This window comes from Chaetomium tenue, assembly GCF_020726465.1.
Source record: "Chaetomium tenue strain MPI-SDFR-AT-0079 chromosome Unknown F5144scaffold_1, whole genome shotgun sequence".
NCBI classification, from domain to species: Eukaryota; Fungi; Ascomycota; class Sordariomycetes; order Sordariales; family Chaetomiaceae; genus Chaetomium; species Chaetomium tenue.
In genome coordinates, this window is record NW_027117329.1 from 2730386 (window position 1) to 2749204 (window position 18819).

The 18819-nt window shown below is 57.8% G+C and overlaps 4 protein-coding genes across 4 annotated transcripts; 3 read left to right on the forward strand and 1 right to left on the reverse strand.

The window, feature by feature from the left end:
• The first annotated feature begins 815 nt into the window (after positions 1 to 815).
• On the forward strand, positions 816 to 2464 carry F5144DRAFT_35361 (uncharacterized protein). The gene is made up of 2 exons (XM_066784323.1): positions 816 to 1358; positions 1442 to 2464. Exons 1-2 carry the CDS (start codon positions 1166 to 1168, stop codon positions 2110 to 2112), a joined length of 864 nt encoding a protein of 287 aa, XP_066648429.1. The 5' UTR covers positions 816 to 1165; the 3' UTR covers positions 2113 to 2464.
• Positions 2465 to 3113: 649 nt separating this feature from the next.
• Positions 3114 to 9532, forward strand: F5144DRAFT_35403 (uncharacterized protein). The gene is made up of 2 exons (XM_066784332.1): positions 3114 to 7778; positions 7867 to 9532. The coding sequence occupies exons 1-2, from the start codon at positions 3240 to 3242 to the stop codon at positions 9262 to 9264; spliced, it is 5937 nt and encodes a 1978-aa protein (XP_066648430.1). The 5' UTR covers positions 3114 to 3239; the 3' UTR covers positions 9265 to 9532.
• A 1307-nt stretch (positions 9533 to 10839) lies between these two features.
• Positions 10840 to 13010, reverse strand: F5144DRAFT_35406 (uncharacterized protein). Its single transcript, XM_066784333.1, has one exon. It carries the CDS (start codon positions 12654 to 12656, stop codon positions 10920 to 10922), a length of 1737 nt encoding a protein of 578 aa, XP_066648431.1. The 5' UTR covers positions 12657 to 13010; the 3' UTR covers positions 10840 to 10919.
• Positions 13011 to 15205: 2195 nt separating this feature from the next.
• F5144DRAFT_543232 (cortical protein KAR9-domain-containing protein) lies at positions 15206 to 18532 on the forward strand (the record flags this gene model as incomplete). Its single annotated transcript, XM_066787230.1, has 1 exon — positions 15206 to 18532. One exon carries the CDS (start codon positions 15206 to 15208, stop codon positions 18530 to 18532), a length of 3327 nt encoding a protein of 1108 aa, XP_066648432.1.
• Positions 18533 to 18819: the final 287 nt, after the last annotated feature.

An 18819-nucleotide genomic window follows, 5' to 3' on the forward strand; every position in this document is an offset into this window, starting at 1 on the left:
CCCTTGAAAGGGCCTAGCGGTGAGCCGGAAAAGCACACTGGTCTCGCTCTTGCACGGGACACCGACCCGAAGTTTTGACGGCAATCGTCGGAAGAAAACTGCCCAAACTGCACAAACAACACAGAATATTGAGACTTTTCAGTGGGTTGGTGGCTCGTGCACTCGGCCCTCGGCGGCTATCGGAAGCCTCACAACGGCAGACCAGTATGATCCCCGCCGGTGTCGATGGCGCAATCGCTAATCCGACGTGCTAAAACAGGAGGGGAAATGCCTGATATAAAGTTGCCATGTCGCCATTCCGGAGGGTGCTTTGGATGCTTGACTCCGGCCGCCCGGTGCTCTCTAATCCACTCCCGGGCCGGCCACCAAGGACCGGCCGGAATCCCGACTGCCGAAAAGCGGGTCCAATATGGCCCACTTTTACCGATCGTGCCGGGAGACCTCCGGTCTCGACCCGTCCCATAGCCGAAAGGTGATGTCACGCGGCTTCCTGAAACCGACAAGCGATCAAGTCTGGACTCAGGGGTTATCTCGCCCCTTGTCCAGTTGTCGTCTTGGCGCCACCATGCCGTCATCTCCTACCACAATACTGGCGCCTCTCGGGACGAATACATGATGTGTTCAACACTTAGTGCATCGAGTGGGCGCTTGGCTTATCCCAAACTGTCGAATTGATTACCTGTACCACGCATTCCATCTCCCCGGGGCGGCCACCAAGTTTCTTAGGTGTGGGCGGCCTGAAGGGAGCTATCCATATTGGCAACCGACGGGGCACACCGTCTTTCTCGGGGGAGCTAGTGGCCGGGTGTCGGCGTGGATCCACCGGCCCAGCCAAGGCGGGAAGAGCCCTATAGGGGCGATATCGTGAAAACTCGGTCGAGGACAACACCCAATGGACCATCTGTTGGCTTCATGGCTGTGAGTCAAACAAAGTTTGACACTATATCTTCTCCCCGATGCCGCCGCTTGTTGTTACACAGGCCAGGTCCCGCTCCTTTTGTATAACACCCATGAGTACATATACCATTGTTTGGGTTCTCGTTCTAGACAACTCAAGCTCGACTCTTGACGGTATTAATACGAATCAATTCTGAACTTTTCCTCCCTGAGATTACCTCGAGCATCACCGAACACACCAACTTGAATTCGGGAATCCTGTGTGACAATGGCACAGGAAAAAGAGTCAACCCCTAACACCCCCTCTAGCGGGGGCGTGCTCGAGCCCCAAGAGCGCAAGTCACGAAATACACAACCATCAACACGCTCAAGGGCATGGAAGCATCTCAACGAGAATGTCTGTGCCTCGGCCCTCGCCGAGCTCGAGCTCCTCATCCTCACTTTCTGCATTGGTCTCCAAGGTAAGCCCCCCCCCCCCCTTTTCATACCCCACAACTCTTATGTCCTCACCACCCACTAACCAACCGCCCCCTCCCCCAAACAGACGCCGTCTCCTTCCCCGACTTCCACTGCTTCGCCTCCAACCAAACCGGCAACACCGTCTTCCTGGTCCTCGCCATCGTCCTCCCCGAAGCCGACGGCGACATGTTCTACACGGCCAACATCGGCATCGCACTAGGCTTCTTCCTCGCCGCGGCCTGGCTGACGGGCCAGCTGGGCCACATCGTGGGCGCGCGGCGCCGCTGCTGGCTGGTGCTGTGCAACCTGCTGCAGACGGCGCTGGTCTTCGCCGCCGCGGCCCTGCAGTACGCCAACCGCTCCCCGACCACCGGCCGCCTCGACCTCGACGGCGCCCGCGCCCCGAGCACCCTCTGGGCCATCGGCCTGCTCGCCACCGCCGCGGGGAGCCAGGTTGTTCAGGCCCGATCCTTGCGAGTCACTGAGATTACGACGGCGATGGCGACGGCCGCGTGGGTCGATCTGATGATTGATCCGAACTTGTATGCGCGCAGCAACAGGGGCCGGAATAGGAGGTTGGGGTTTCTGGCGGCGCTGGTGTTGGGGACGCTGGCAGGTGCGTTTATCTTCAGGAGGGTGGGGTCGCCGGCGGCGTTGGTCGTCTCCGCGGCGGGGAAGTTGCTGGTGACGGTTATGTATCTGTTCAACCCGGCGGATAAACCCAAGGCGGAAGAGAGTGCTGAGGATTCGGCGTGATGGAGGAGAGTGTTTGCTTGTTCTTTTGCGTCGTTTGGCTGGCGTTTGGGCGGTGCATTGATACCAGATAAAATGGGTGTGGATGGAAAGACAAAAGTGAGGTAAAAAGCAGGATGTCTGCGGGAGGCCATGGAAGACTTGAGGATGGGCTTCGCAGGGCAGGCCTTGCTGTTATCACGGTGGATGAATTTTCGGGCGTCAGGGAAGCCGCATAGAGTCGATGATAGTTAATATTTAGTTACTTATTTATGAAGATAATAGCAAGGCGATCAAGATATAGGCATGCAGTTACTAGTGTATTTGTCGAAGAGAAGATGCCTAGCGGCCGAACGCACCGTTTCTGTTACCCATAGAACGATATCAAGGATATCCATGATTTGACAGAGTAGCCACAGCAAGCCCCCCGCTTCTTACCCCAACACCAAATAACTACATGTATATACCTACGTCAAGCACCGTGCCACTCAACCTGTGAGCCAGATTCATCATCAGCATTGGTGTCTACCTGACAACTTTTCCGTCTGGCGGCGTTCTGGTTGACGCCTAAGGATGGGGTGCCCATAAGTTTGAAGATATTTACTCTGTGAACTGGCTCCTAGGAGGGATGTCGTGGGGTATAGAGTGTCAGGTCAAGCTTCTCTAGTCTTTTGCTCCCACAACACCGCTTTCTTTTCTTCCAGTATTATCCTGCAGGGTATATGAGATGGACCAACCATTTCCTCTGCCACGCGGAGAGTTGATGTTCCCTGCTATTGTTGCTATTGTTGAGGTTCAACACCTACCTATTTTTACTTTTCACCATTGGATGTCGGGAATGTATTGTCGGCTCCTGCCGCTTGTCCATCTGGTCCAGACTGCCGCCCCACCTAGATCCCTGCACCCGTAGCTCGGTACCTATGTACCCCACTTACAGGCACAGAGGCACCAGAACAGCTGACGGCGCGTCGAGTCTCTGAACGACGCGTCCCGCTATTTCTCGTGAATCGTCCCCACAAAAAACCAAACATACAGCTTCATCTGGGTGCTGTTCAACCAACTTCATCTGCTCGTTAACTAGGATTCCGCCGGAATCTTGAGGTACGGATGCGCATGGCTCGGATCTGGGACAATTGTCTCAATTCGGCCTCATGACCCGCAACAACTTGGGGGAGCATCTGGGCTGGCTGCTAAACACCATAAAGCGATCACCACCTACGGCGCCGCAACTGCCCGCGGCCTCAGATTCGCTCAGCCATGCCCCTTCTTCTGTCCCAACTTCTGTCGCATCTTCGACTCCTAACTTGGATTCCCAGCCAAACCGGGCAGCCCATCTCGCCAATCATTTAGCTTCTACCTCGACCTCTACGAACTCGTCCGCGAAACCCCCCGTCGCCACTTCCGCTTCGGCCTCCGCTTCAAGCTCTCACCCCCCGCCGCTTCCTCCCGTCTCGCGGCGGCCTACAAATTCTACCTCCACCGCCAACTCTCGTCCACCTCCCCATAGCACCACGCAACGAGGGACTAGGGATTCCGCGGCTACCTCAAACCCTTTAAATTCGACCTCGAATTTTGGCTCTCACCCACCTCTTTCTGCCACCACCAAAACCCAGTCTACGGATTCCATCTCAACTTCGAACTCCCATCGGCCTCCGTTTTCCGCCGCACCTCGCCGGCCTATAAATTCTGCCTTCCCCTCCAATTCTCTTCCTCCTTCGCTTCCCACAACCACGCAGCGCTCTTCCACCCTCGCGCACAACGCCCAACCCCCGGCTGGTTTGCGCAACACTGACAAGGCGCCCGTGAAGGCAAAGGGCTTGGATTATTCCTCTTCGAACAATACTTCCAAATACCCAACTTCAATTAGCAAGCAGCAACCTTTGCCTACCCCGGCACCCACCACCGGCACAACCCCAATTGGCCCTTTGCAACGCGCGTATTCGGCATCGCTCGCTCACGCATCGCCCTCCACCACGCTTCGGTCACGAAAAGAATTGCTTTCCCCGATCCCGGATGCTGGTGGCCTTCGCGACGCCCGCCCAGCAACCCAGTCAATTGGTTTCGTCGACCTCGACGATGATATTTTTTCGGACCCTCTGGATTTAACCGACTTTGACAACCAAGACGGCTCTAGTTCAGTCTTGGAATTTGGCGAGGAAAAAAGGTTGTGGCGTGAGGATTTTGCTGAACGCCCCGAGCCTGTGTCCAGTCGCGCGAAGAGGTTGAGGATGGACGACATGCCCCAGACGTCGGGCATGGCTATCAAGCTGGACCTGCCCAGCCAAGACGATGAATACCCGGATATCGATGACCTTGTCCCCCCCTCGTCCGTTCTCCGGTCTGTCGCCAAACGTCGGGCGAAATCCGTCCCCGTGGTGGCAGACAGCCCTTGCCCACAGGCTGCGACGAGATTGGCCTCCCAGGGTAACGATGCGGATGTGGTCGGCATGGAACCGCCCAGCAGCATGAGTTGGGATGCGGACAGGTGCATTGAAGCGGTGGGCTCGGTTTCGCCTGACGACGCTTTGGACAGCTCTCCGTCCATAACCGTCGAGACATTGCCGGATTGTGTCACATCCAGCCGGAAACGCAAGACACCCTCGTCGCCCAGTCCCAACCATGACGAATCCATTGAGGTGGGGCTTACACCCTTCACCCAAACCAACAAGAAGCCCAAGACAAGGGGTGATATCGTTTTGGACTCGGAGGACGACCTGGTCATATCGTTGATGCACCAACCACCCATGGATGACAACCGAAGCAGCCCTGACCCGGCTGGCAGCCATCAACCCCCCGACGAGGACCAGCACATGGAGATCGAAACACCGGCTCCCACCCACGAGGCTCCGCCCGAAGTGCCGCCGCAGTCTGGGGATCTTTCTCCCGCTACCGCTATCCAAGAAAAGGACATGGGGGAACCGTCTAGCGATCCTGTTGAAGAAGTCCGGTCTGATGAGGCCATGCCATCCCAAGATACCCTACCCAAACAAGATTCGCAAGGCTCGCGCGATTCCAACCTCGGACGGAATAAGCACCTATTTCATCTATTTCTTGAGCGCCCATCTGTATTGGACACCAAGATCATTTTCTTTGATGACCAGCTGCAGAGAAATAAGGAGGCATACACCAACTGTCTCCGCGAGAACGCGCCGAGGGAAGACCGAGCACGGGTGCGGGATGCTCGGAACGCGTTGGTGCAGAAGCGAAAGGCTTTGGACGCCATCAAAGCCGAGCACGAAAACTATATGGAGCTCAGCAACAAGAGGGAGGAATTGTTGGTAGAGCTTGGCAATGCATTTGCCGACGGCCTCGACACCATGGACGATGAGGCTCAGCTGGACGTATTGTCAGGGGAGATCGAGGCCAAGGAGACGGAACTTCTCAGCCAACTCGTCGCCGTGGGCATTGATGACCTGGATTTTCTCAAGGATCCGAATGACTCCATCGCAGCCCCTGGTTCACCGGTCATTCCTGTTGTGTTTGCCACACAGCCGTCTCACAAGCTCGGCCCGGCAGCCTTGTCGAAAAGGGGTGCCGACATCCCGGAATACAACTCCCAGGTGGTGCTCCAGACCCAACAACCATCGCAGAACCGAACCCAACAGCTATCGCAGAGCCGAACCCAGGAGACAGCAGGCACCACACTCGTGAACACGGCTACCCTGCCCTCGCTCCCATCTTTCTCCCAGGCACACGGCTCGGCCAGACCTAGCAACCCGCGCACAGACAACACGGATGATCGGACCTGCATAGAGATATTGGATGATGACGATTTTGGGAATGCCATCAACGAGGACCACATGGACTTGCGAGACTCTTCCCCGTTTTCGAGCCCTGCCGCCGATTTTCTGCCGAGGCCAATGCCCACCAAGCCGACCAGAACGCCTGGCAAGAATATGAAGGCGTCTGCTTCTGACCAGTTTGACGACTACAGCGACGACGAGGAAATGTTGGCAGCCGCAAACAGCTTTGAGCTGCAGCAGCAGCAGCAACAGTCCACATCCGCCACGGCTGCATATCCCGTTCGCACTGAACTATCCGAGTCATCGGGGAATGCTGCGCTGCCGCCACCACGGAAACGGGCGACTGCCCCGCTCATGCGCCCTCAACAAGCTAAGGCGTCTATTAACGCCGAGTTGATGAGATTCCCTTGGTCCTCCGATGTCCGCCGAGTTCTGAAAGATCGGTTCCGAATGTCGGCATTTCGCCCTAACCAACTCGAGGCCATCAACGCTACCCTGGCCGGTAAAGACGCCTTTGTTCTGATGCCGACTGGAGGCGGCAAGTCGCTCTGCTACCAACTCCCAGCCCTGGTCAACTCGGGCAAAACTCGTGGCGTCACGCTTGTCGTATCCCCACTGCTTAGTTTGATGAACGATCAGGTGGCCCATCTTACCCGCCTCAACATCCTCGCTGCAACTTTCAACGGGACCATCAACAACGCACTCCGCAACCACATTCTAGGCGCTTTCCACCAGCCTAACCCGGAGCATCATGTCCAGCTGCTCTATGTCACGCCCGAAATGATCACCAACAGCCCTGCTTTCAAAAAGGGTATTCAAACCCTCTATGACAAGGGCAAACTAGCCCGCATCGTCATCGACGAGGCCCATTGTGTGAGCCACTGGGGGCACGACTTTCGGCCCGACTATAAGGCCCTAGGGACGTTCCGAGCCGCCTTCCCTGGCGTCCCAGCCATGGCGTTGACGGCGACCGCTACCAAGAACGTCATGGCCGATGTGAAGCACAATCTCAGCATGGAGAACTGTGAGATCTTTACGCAGAGCTTTAACCGCCCGAACCTTTACTACGAAGTCATTCCCAAGGCCGCGCGTTTTATTGGGGGCATGGGCAAACTCATCACCACGAAATATCCCGGGCAGTGCGGCATCGTCTACTGTCTGTCCCGCAAATCCGCTGAGGGTACGGCGACTGCGCTCGTGACTAAGCATAACATAAAGGCTCGCTATTATCACGCCCAGATGGACCCCGAGGCCAAGGTCGAAGTTCAGGAGAAGTGGCAGGCGGGTGAGGTCCATGTGGTCGTCGCCACGATTGCTTTTGGCATGGGTATCGACAAGCCAGATGTTCGGTTTGTCATCCATCAGAATATGCCCAAGAGCTTGGAGGGTTACTATCAAGAAACTGGACGCGCGGGCCGGGATGGGAACCCTTCGGACTGCTACCTTTACTTTGCCTACAGCGACATCCCCACCCTGAGGCGAATGGTGAACGAAGATAGGGACAAGCAGCCCGCGGAGAAGGAGCGACAACATGCCATGATCAATCGCATGGTGTCGTACTGCGAGAGCTCCTACGCTTGTCGCCGGGTTCAAATCCTCCGATACTTTGACGAGGCTTTCAATGCGACCGAGTGCGGCAGCATGTGCGACAATTGCGTCGCCGGGCTAACAAGCGGGGAGCCCGTTCTTGAAGACTTTACCGAGTGCGCTGTGGCTCTTCTCACGGCCATCCAGTCCCAAGGGCAGATCACTTTGGGCAAGCTGGTCGAGGTCGTGACGGCGAGCAAAAATGTTGGGAAGCACCAGCACATCCCTGGCTTTTCGGTCTGCAAAGGAATGAAGAACTACGAGGTGCAGCGGGTCGCCATGGCTCTCCACGCCGAGGGCGCCTTAAAAGACCACCAGGAGACATGTGTGAGCAACGGCATCCCCGTCACCAACTACAAGGTAAGCACTCACACCGTCGCCACCGCTTTTATTTTTATTTTTTTCTTTTTGGTGTGTATCGGGCCTAGTTAGGCTAACGTTATGGTAGCTGGACGCGCTGGCCCAAGAATACCTTAAGAAGGGACGACGGTTGCGTTTGGAAGTGAGGAGGCCGGATTTGGCCCCGCCGCCAGTGAAAAAGAGAGGGCGTGGCGCCAAAGCCAACCAGTCGCCCCCGGATACCCTTGGCGGCGCACGGGGGAGAGGACCCCCGCCGTCCACAAATATCTCGTCGCCCATCTCCGGGCTGTCGAGAAAATGGAACGGCAGATCCGTTGTGCCGACACCCGTGGACGAGGGAGATGAGGGCGACGAAGTTGATGCGGACGACACGGGCGACGAGGGCGACGAAGGCGACGCGGGCCGCGACCTGCACGCGAACGGCTACGAGCGGGACGACTTTGTGGTTTCCGACGAGGAAGCCGAAGCGGCCTTCTTCGACCCCCCCGCCTTCCCCCAACGCCCTCCGGCCCCGGGCCGGCAGCAGACGCTGGACGAGTTGGGACCTCCCATCTCGCGCGACCCGCGGCTAGACGAGGCGGGCCTGGACGAAATCCACCAGGACGTCGTCCAGGCGTTCGTCGAGCGGGCGTACGAGATGGAGGAAAGCCTCCGAAACAAGCACGGGCTCCGCCGGGCGCTCTTCACCGAGCAGCAGTACCGGGAGATGGCCATCCGGTGGACGATGACCGTCGCCCAGATGTACACCATCCGCGGAGTTGACAAGTCCAAGGTGGACTTATACGGCGCTAAGTTCGCCACCCTCGTCCAGCAGTTTCGCCGCCGATACCAGGACATGATGGGCCAGGGAGCCTCGTCGCCCTTCTCCGCGGCCGAGATTGCGCCGAAGCGGCAGAAGAAGCGCGAGGTCGTCGACCTCATCAGCGACGACGAGGACTACGGCGGCCGCCAAGGCCGTGGTTCGCGCTCCCAGCGCCGCGAGGAGGCCCAGCCGCCTGCCGAGGAGGAGGAAGAGGCCGAGGAGTACGACGACGGCCGCGAGGACGACGAGGACCTCGAGGCGTCCCACTACTTCGCCGGCGGTGGTGACCAGCCGCCGTCACCGGACCAGGCTGGCACCGCCGCTGTCGAGCAGTGGCACAAGCGCTTCGAGGAGCTCAAGCAGAGCGACAGGGCGGCCAGGGCCTCGGAGGAGAACGAGGACGAAACCTGGACCCCCAACGCCCGCTGGCGCGGCGGCAGGCGCTCGAGCTCCGTCCGAGGCCGGGGCGGAAGGGGTGGTAGGGGCGGCCGCGGGGGACCTTCGCGCGGTTCCTTTCCTCGCGCCAACTCGACGGGCGGCGGCGTCACCAAGCGCGGGGGGTCGGTCAGCCGACAGTTTGGGCGGAGCGGCAGCACCTCGGTGGCCAATTCGCGGGGCAGACCGGCTTCCGGCTTTGGGGGGTCCGGTGGGGGTGGTGGCGGCATTCCCAACATGCCGTACTGAGCTTGGCCCGCGAAGGGTTTCTTTGGTCTCTTTCCCTTTTTCTTTTTTTCCCGGCATCTCGCGATACCATGTCCGGCTGTGATCCCATCGAGAATCTCGCGTTCCGCGATCCGATCTCGACATGTCGGTCCGATTCGCTGTCGCCATCCCAAGTTCCCTTGTGCGACCCTCGCGATCTGACCGACACCTGGGCATGGTCTGGCCTTTCTCCCGATCCCACCGACTTCCGAACCTCCGCCTAATAAACTCAGCATCCGATTCCTCAGAATTTGCATCGGCAAGCGGGCAGGCATCATCAACATACCCTTCACAAACATTTACACGGCGTTTTAGGCACAGACAAAGAGAGGAAGGGGGGGTCTGGCAGCATCATGAAAAGGAGTTTATTTGGTCAAGGCAGCGGGCGGTGTGCTGGTCAAATCGGCGTTTGGGGCGATTTTCTTTTGGGGGTTGCGTCTGGTTTCTTTCCTCTTCGTTTACTACTAGTTACTGCCTCAGGGAAAAGAAGGCGGGGGGACAGGAGCCCAGGCTCTGAATGGAAGGGAGGCCACGGTCATGGGGAGAGGAGGCAACATTACCGATTGTCATGAATGAATGGGCTACTGTATATATATGGCCGTCAACGAGGACTTACGCCCTACTCCGCTCTGCTTTAATCGACGAATGGACCAGCGGGCAAACAAGCAAGCGGTATGAGGAAGCATGGCATGGGATAGCGTGGCGCGGGACTTTTTTCGCATCAGCATCAAGCATCAGCATGGGATATCGGCGTCGGCATTCTTAGAATTAGAATTGCAGAGACAGAGGCGATACACAAGATATACAGATTTAACCAATTGCTATTGTGACCAGTGAAACACAGGTTTCAGCGTGAGTGACAGGTGATCTGTTATGTTCAATTTATATATAGGTATTTCCCCTTCCATCCTCATTCCCATGGCCATGGCCTCTCCCTCTTCCTAGTCTCCCTCCTTCCATCCTAACCTCCTGGCCAGAACCATTTCCTTCCTCTTCCTTTCCCTTCCTTTCCAAAATGTATCGATTACCCCCCTCCAAAAATCAAAACCATTACGCCGCCTTTTTCCGTGGTGTTATGCTGGGGGTATATCTCTGAGTGATGTGTATATACGGGGTTTGTCCGAACAATATGTAAAAAACAATACAAGGTAATAATAAATGGGGGTTAAGTCTGAAGGTCAATAAATAAAGTAAGGGTGAGATGCGAGTTTGACTGAGTAAACCGCTGCAGTCTGTGTCCAAAAAGTGAAAAGGAACGAGAAGAAATGAATGTGAAAGAATCCTCCATTGTAAGAGCTGCCCTGCTGCTTTGAGTTGAGAGGCGTGCTGTGAAGACCGTTGGTTTGTTGAGAGAATGCGCAATGCAAAGGCCTGTTGGGCGGATGGTGCAAATACAAGGGTTGTAAACAAAGTCAAAGGCAGCCGGGTGACTGGAAAGGGTTGTTGGGTTGCGAAGTATTCTGTAAGGCTCGGCCATCCAAAAGAAGCGGAAGGTAAATGAATAAAATGGGCCCAGCAAGCGGCTGAAGGCAGCAGCCAGGAAAAGAAGTCATAACATCTTTCCAGTCGTAAATAGCCACACGATCTCTTTCTATCCCCTTCGTCTGCGCACCGCCTGCAGGCTGCAGCCGTGGTTATTACGCAGGCGACATTGGCTCCTGCGCCTGCAACTCGGCCGTGATCTCCTCGCGCACCTTGCGGCACCACTCGAGGACGGCATCCTCGAAATCGACCCAGAGTTCCGGGCCGCTGTTGTACTGCAGACCGAGGGGATCGGCCTTGAGGAGCACCTCCCAGCGAAGCTCGGCCGCCTTGAGCCAGTAGCGCAGGTTGTCGGCGCCGCGGTATGGCTTCTCAGTGTTGGCGTAGAAGTTAGGAATCGCGCCGAAGCGGCGGTGGGATTTGCGGACCGAGCAGTTGTGTAACTGGACTAGGCGTTGCCCGTTGGATAGCGCCGCGAGGAAGGGTGTCGGGAGGGATTGCGATTCTAGGGGTTGGGTTCGGTCAATGGGCTTCCATTCCGGGAGGACGGGCATGTTCTCAATCGGGTCGGGGCCCTTGAGCATGGACCGCATGAACGCCTCTTCGCGTTCAAACTCGCGGCCTTCCCAACCTTCCGGGTTGAGCCAGGCCCACGACGACCGCTCGGCGATTTCTTTGGCCTCCATAGCGTCCTCGCTAACCAGCATGGCACGCAGACCGACGATCCAGCCATCCATGGTGCGGAACTCGTCGTCCCGCATGCCGCCGGCGAAACCCCGAGTTGCCATGCGCTTGAGGATATCCATGACTGTCAGTAGCTCGCCGCGGAGAACCTTCTCCGACTTGATAGCATCGAGACGATCGGGTCGGTCGTGCGAGGTGTAGTATATCTTGGCGGCCCTGATGGCGAGCGTCATGACGTCGAGGATGTTCATCCCCTGGATCTCGTACCACCCCGCGGATGGGATTGAGGGCCGCCGGGCATTGTCAGGTTGAGCATCCGCTGACTCGATACGGATGGTCAGCCCCGGGGGCACTTTGCCGCTCTTAGACTCCCGCAGGGTCTGCTCGGCAACGTCGAGCGACTTTGTCAGCTCAGACCTCAACTCAGCGATCGATGGCGGCTTTGGTACCGGCTTTTCGCGGTGGTTGTAGGTACTGGTAGTAGGCGGCGGCATAGTCGGGTCGATCTCCAATTCGTCCGAGAAGTAATCTTCGTCTTGCGGATCTGGGTGGTACTCATCGACGGGCGACTCGACCATGGGGCCAGCGCCTAGCCCCATTGCGCCAAAGCCGGCAAGCGATGTCAACTCAGGGCTGCTCCCCATGGACGCATAGCTCGAATCATGATCGCTGCCTTGCTTGGGGTTGAGAAACACGCTGGGGTCGAGCGACGACAGGTCCAGCGTGTGGGCCTTGTCGCCCCGCTTCCGAGCCAACCGCCCTCCCTTGCCGTCTAGCAAGCCAGTCCGGGCGAAGTAATATTGCAGATGGGTGATGCTGCCCAGGCTGAGCACACTTTCCCGGGCCCGGGCGCTGGCGGCGAAGTCAGTGCCTTGTGGCCGCATGTAACCCCGACGCCTGCTTGGGCTCCTCCCCCTCGGTGTATCTGGCGCGCTGCAGGTCGAATCCCGAGGTCGTAGCTGATCGCCGTTGACGCTGATGTCGGAAAGGCGATAGCTCGCTGACGAATGACGGGAAAAGGTAGAGCCATCACTGCCGAGGGATTCCCGAAAGTGGGAGGCTTCGGTGGTTGCAGAACCATGCGAGATGTTCGAGCCGGTCGAGAGGCAGCGGGAGGGGTTTGGGTAGCCTCCAAGAGCTGGTCGAGGCACAGAGTCTGGGGCAGGCGAGCCACTCCGTGAGATGGCGGGGTTCGACGACGCAGCCATGTTGACGCCGGATTTGAGCTGCTGTCCCTTTCCGTCGATGGTTCTCGCCTCGGTTGTTTAGGCACGATTGGGTTGCTACGGCCGTGGAGAGGACCGAAGTAAACAAGAGCGGCCCGGGATTGCAGAGGCGGGAGCTGCCAAGGTGAAACGCGGCAGTAAAGACAACACGGTAGAGTAGCCAACCCAAAGATTCCAAGGGAAAACAGGGCCTGACGAGAGCTAAGCTACGTTGCGTCTTTTCTCGAGATCTGCTGCAGCACTGAAACAACCGGTGCAAAACGGAGAGGTGGTGTTTCGGGCAGGCAAAGAGAGAGATGGCGCGCAGGGAGAAATCGCCTCCTACTTCGTACTCTGTTGAAGGTATGGAGAAGGAGATCGGATCGGATGACTTCAGGCGGAAGAATTGCTGAGACGGATGGGGGGGTGTCGGGACACTTCCCGGGGTTGATGCACTGAAGAATGGGCTTGGCCAGGGGTTCGGGTGGAGACCAGCAATTACGCAAATGGTTCCAGAAGCACCGGGTGGCCGACGCGATGGCCCGACTGTGGGGTATCACGAACGCGTGAAAGCAAAGGCTTGGCAGACGAGGGGATAAGTGGAGTTCACCCAAGCCCAATCTTGCAATCTCTCAATTGGAACCTTGCAGCCTTGGAAAGACCCTGCACAGATCCGGAGAGACCGGCGAGGAATGCCTGTCTGGGACATCCTAAGCCGTGGGAGAAGGACTGGGAGGCCTGACAAGTTCACGATTCATGAGCGGGGAGGGCGCGTGGCATTCGGTAGCATTGCCATTTTTGATGCCCACGTTCACCACGAAAGGAACCAGGGAGAACCAGGTGTGCCAGACGGCCAGGGAACCGAGGGAAATGGGGCCGCGTGCCTTTCCGTTGGCGTTGACGAGAGCTTCACTTGCTGAACACAAATGATTGGCCAGAGGCATTGCTACCCCTGCCATCATTACAGAGCGTCGTATTGGAAGATTCGGCCATGAGACCGCAACATGATCTTCCGAACGGATGGGCGGATGGGATGGGTGGATGAATGAATGAACATGGAACAGACGTTGGAGACTCTTTTTCGGCAACGATGCTGCAAACGGTTCGGGAACGGGAACGTGCGTATGTGGCCCTTGCTGCACCCTACCCTGCCTAAATTTAAACAACGCTCTTCAAGCAGGTTGCTCGTGGCTGGCTGGCTGGCTGACTATCGAGCTGCTCTGCTCGGCGGGATCTTCACATGACTCTTTCTCCCATCGACAATCTGTCCAAACGGAGAGAGGAGGGTTGCTCCAATTGTCTCTCCTGCATTTCCCCCTTTCTTTTCTCAACGGTTTCTTGTGTATTTCCCCCCCTTTCTTTTCCACTGGACAGAAATCTTCCATCTCCGCCCAGCTGCATTGCATGTTCACCAGTCAGGTCTTTTGCGCGTAGCTGCATGGACGAACGAACTCCCAAGAACCCAGAATGATCCCTGCCCTGACTAGCCAACTGCCGTCACCGGGCGCAGAAATCCGTCTTTTTTAGTATCCTCCCCCCCTGTCCACATACACCCGACAGAATGGGAAACGCAGACTTCAACCAGAAAATCGGGAAATCGGGTCAGATAGATGCCGCCCAGCCCATGGTCATGGCGTTGCTCAAATCGGTATGACATGTCCATAACTCCATGTCGGGGATAATTGAAGAAGCCATTTCAATGAAACCTCCTGTGGGACCTCAGAGGCCAGAAACTAGGAGGTCCATGCATGCAGGCTGCCGATATCGAAACAGTTCAACCAATAACCACACAGTCAAGTCATGTAAGACTTGGAAGCTTCATCACTTCGTCCTCCTGTCCTTTTCTTACCCAACTCAAATGTTGTCTCGGATCACATGAGACTTCTGGCTGCCAGGGCCTAACTGCGGCGCAGAGTTTGGCGTTGCGAGGGTCGTCAGCCCGCCCTTGTCAATCCGCGATTTCTGCCAAACCCCATCACAAAGTCTCCTGCCCATCATCACTTCCCAATTGCCCTTCCTTCCATCTTGACTTTTCGGCGCATCGGCAATAACGCTCATTACCCTCTTGGCCTCATCTCGCTACCCGCCTGAGAGCTGCTGGCCTGTCGATTTTCGTGCGCATCGCCAATTGCTGCAAACCATTGCGCACTCCCAGACACTGCAAGATTCTATTCCCCAATCGCCAACAGCAAAACCCACCCCGCCGCCCTGCACCATGTCGTCTGGTCATCCAACAGCCACTCGTTGACTGGAGCGCACCGCAATCATTCTCAGACCACCGAAACAAGCAGCCAGTCGGACGTGCAGCCAGGAAGGTCCCTGCCCAGATTTATGGAGAAAGACCCATCCGGGCCCCTCTGCAAGACTGCAACCAAGCCCACAGGAGGCAGGCGGCCCGCTAGGAGCAGCAACACCGACCACTGAAAGCTGACCGGCTGCTTGTTTGAGCAGCAAGTCGGCTCAAGTCGGTCATCCCACCACAGCGGCAGGCCTGCAGTGCAGTTTTACCCATCGGCGAGCTCTCGCTGCAGCCAGAGAGCCCGAGCCACTAAATGACATCTCTTGCTGCTTCTGCTGCTGCTGCTCCAGGCAGTGGCAACAACCAAGACAATCCTGCTGCTGCTGCCGATCATGCTGTCGCCGGCACCGATATAGCAGTAACCGTTAACCAGAATGTCGACTTCAATACGAGCAATAACGATGACGACGTCGTGTTAACCTTCTCTGAAGTTCCCGACGAATTGGCGCATCTCGGTGCTTTCGACTCAGATCAGCAAAAACAGCAACAGGAACAACATCAACCCAGCACAGCCCACACTAGCAACAGCCACATTGGCGACCCGCCAAAAAGCTCTCCCCCACAACAACAGCAACCGCAACAGCCGCGCCAGCTCTCGGCCAGCAGCTCTCCCACCTCGACACCCGCCCATCGCGTAAGGAAACCCTCGCCGGGTCTCGCAGCGCGATTAAAGGCCCTGGGCTTCGGCACAACACGCAAGTCAAGCCCACCACCACCCTCAAATTATCTAGAACCCGGCCGTCTCCCGGAAGAAGCTCTCAGACGACTCGATCAGGAGCACATCGCCGGCTCCGCGCAACCCGTTGTAGAGCGGCGGGGCCGCCCCTGGAAGGGCATCGTCCGCATCTCATCGAGGTCGAGCCTCAAGTCGGAGAGGTCGCAGACGAGGACGGAACCCGAAGAACCTGTTCCCGAAGAGCCTGTGTCCGAGCTCACCATTCCCGTTACGAAGCCCGACCTTCTTCCAGAGATTGCCACGTCCGAACCGCTGGACATGGACACAAACAAGTACCGTCTTCCCGACCACACAAACGGAAACGGAGTCAAGGCCCAGCCCGAGACAAGGGATGAACACATCGCGAGGGATACCCGGCCTCCCCAGGCACCCCAGACACCAGAGATCCCACCTCCGCCCCTTCCCAAGGATACGCCACCACTGACACGACGCGCCACAAATCCAACCACACCAACCACACGAGACGTCTTCAATACCGACTCCATCACATTCAACCCCCTGGGGCTCCAAAGGGCGGGGTCCATTTACACGCTATCGCGAGCCTCGTTCGCGAACCAGCTTGCCCAGCTGACGTCACTGCAGCTTCCGGATGCCGACTCGCTGAGCAATAAGGTTTCAGCCATCCCGACAGCCCAGGTCGCGACGAAGGCCTTGATAGGTGCTGCCGAGCAAATCCGGGGCTGGATATACAAGGCTTCGGAAGTGATAGGGGGCCTAGAGAGCGATGACGACGTCGAATGGGCCGCTGCCGGCGGGCGCGAAGGCGTTGAGGAGGTCGAAAACGCTATCATCCGCTTCGAGGAGTTAATTAAGGTTTACGTCGGTGCTATTGAGGACTTGCAGTGCCGAGAGGACATTGCCTACGTCGCGGCCGATGATCTCCGCAGAGCCGTCGCCCAGATGGAGGCCATCCTCGCCGAGTGGGGCAAGATGCGCAAGACGCTGCACAACGTCAAGGCACAAGTCGAGATTGCCATGGAGTGGGAAGAGTTGTGGAACATGGTGCTCGGCGACATTCAAAACGAAATGGACGACCTTGCCAGGCTAGTCTTCGAAATGGAAGAACGACGCCACAAGTCGATTCTGGGCGTGCCAACCGGCGATCCCAGTATGGACATTGGCGACTTGGAAACGATAGTAGAGGACACGCCCCGAGCGCCCGCACGGCTGCAAACCGCCAACAATCGTTTCAGTGTGCCTGTGTTTCCCATCAGCCCTACTTCGCCCTTGCCCAACGCGACCGGCATCTCCCAGGACGATTCCAGCCTGCTAGCCCTGTTTGCTAGGATGCAGCCCCTCAGAGCCTCGCTAGATTTCTTGCCCATGAGGCTCTCCGTTTTTGAAAACAGAGCCGACAGCATATTTCCTACGGCATGCGAAGAGCTAGAAGTTCGACGGTCGGAGCTGGATTCGACTTACAAGAAGCTCGAGAAGGACGCCGAATCCTTGCGTAAGGAACTGGGTGAGGACCGATGGGTTCTTGTTTTCCGTGGCGCCGGACGGCAGGCCCAAAAGATGTATGAGTCAGTCGAGAGGAGCGTGGCTAGGCTCCGCGAGGCCATCGACACTGGCATGCATCTAACCAACCAACCCGTCATGAGCAAGAAGCTGGAGAGTTATGAGGCGAAGAAGACGCACTACGGCCCGGCGATCGAGAGAGTGTTATCCATCATTGATAAGGGAGTCAAGGACCGGTTGACCGTCAACGGCGAGATTCTCCGTCTGCACACCGAAATGCAGGCCAAGTGGGAGGACCTGAAGGACGCCATAGCGGACACGGATGCCGTGGTCGAGGAGCTGCACGCCGACGGGAGGGGGCAGCAACTACGGGATTCCGTCTCGAGCATGCTGTCCAACGACATGTCAACTCTCGCGAGCGGCAACGATACGCCTCAGAGTTCACCTCCCTCTTCCGTGATCATGTCCTCCATGGGCCTCAGCAGCTCGACTCACCTCAAGGCTCCGCCGGCGCGCTCCGCAAGCGCCCTGGGTCACTTTGCTACCCCTGGTAACCGCAGACAGTCGTTACTGCCTACTCCGAATAGCCAAGTGTCCCGGAAACCCGTAGCCGCTAGGATGTCGACGCTCTCGGTCCCATCTCGCGAAGGCTCGGCCACGCCAACCGCGAACAGGCTACCGCGGCCGTCTTCTTCTTTGGCCAACCGACCGAAATGGAACTCTTCTACCAACACATCAGACATTGGCACAGGGCACAACTTCAAGCCCCTCACCCTCACCACGCCGAGCCCTTATTCTAAGCGATCCCCCACCCCAGTCCGCTCCAACTCCGGCTTAACACCGTCCTCCACATCCAAACTCCCCACCCTCCGCACCCCCCTCTCCCGCGGGGCCTCTACATCGCCCATTGCCGAGCACACCCCCTCCAAGAGCGGGCCCCTCCTCTCCTTCCGCGAACGCCTCGCATCACCACCAGACACCCAACAACAACAACACCACACCTTCAACCGACCCCGCCTCGCCTCCCAACCTTCCGCACCCGCCTCCCTCACAAACAACAGGCGCGCCTCACTCCAGCCCCCCCGACCAATCGACCTCTCCCCACTCACCGCCACCACCCCGCGCAGACCCGCCAGCTCGCTCGCGTCGTCGCGCCGCACAAGCCTCCTACCCCAGCCGCGAACGAGCAGCGACTTTGCGGCGACGACCACCACCACAAGACCGCCGCGGGGCGGCCTCACGGGCCGCGAGAGCCCGCAGGCCGTGGCTGGCGCGCGCTTTGCTATGCGCAAGGGCAGCAACAGCAGCAGTAGCTCTGCTGCGGCTGCTGTGGCGGCGCGGGCGGCCGCTAAGGAGAAGGATTCGAGGCCGAGGTGGAGGGGGTAGGGCGGCCTTCTGACCCGCTGGTTTTCGAGGAGGGCGAGGGCGCGGACGGATGCGTGGGTGAGGTGATGGGATGTGATGTGCTGGGGGGGTGGGTGGTGGTGGTGTGGTGTGGTATCGGGCTTCAACAGGACTTCAAGAGGGGTTGTTGCTGCTATTGCTATTTTCGGCGTGTTGGGCCGGTTTGGCGTTACTTGGCCATTCATTGCTGGGTTACGTTACCCCTGGGGTTTGACGAACGACACTTGGCGGGCTTCTGGATTGCCTTGCTTGGAGTTTGGGCGTCTGGG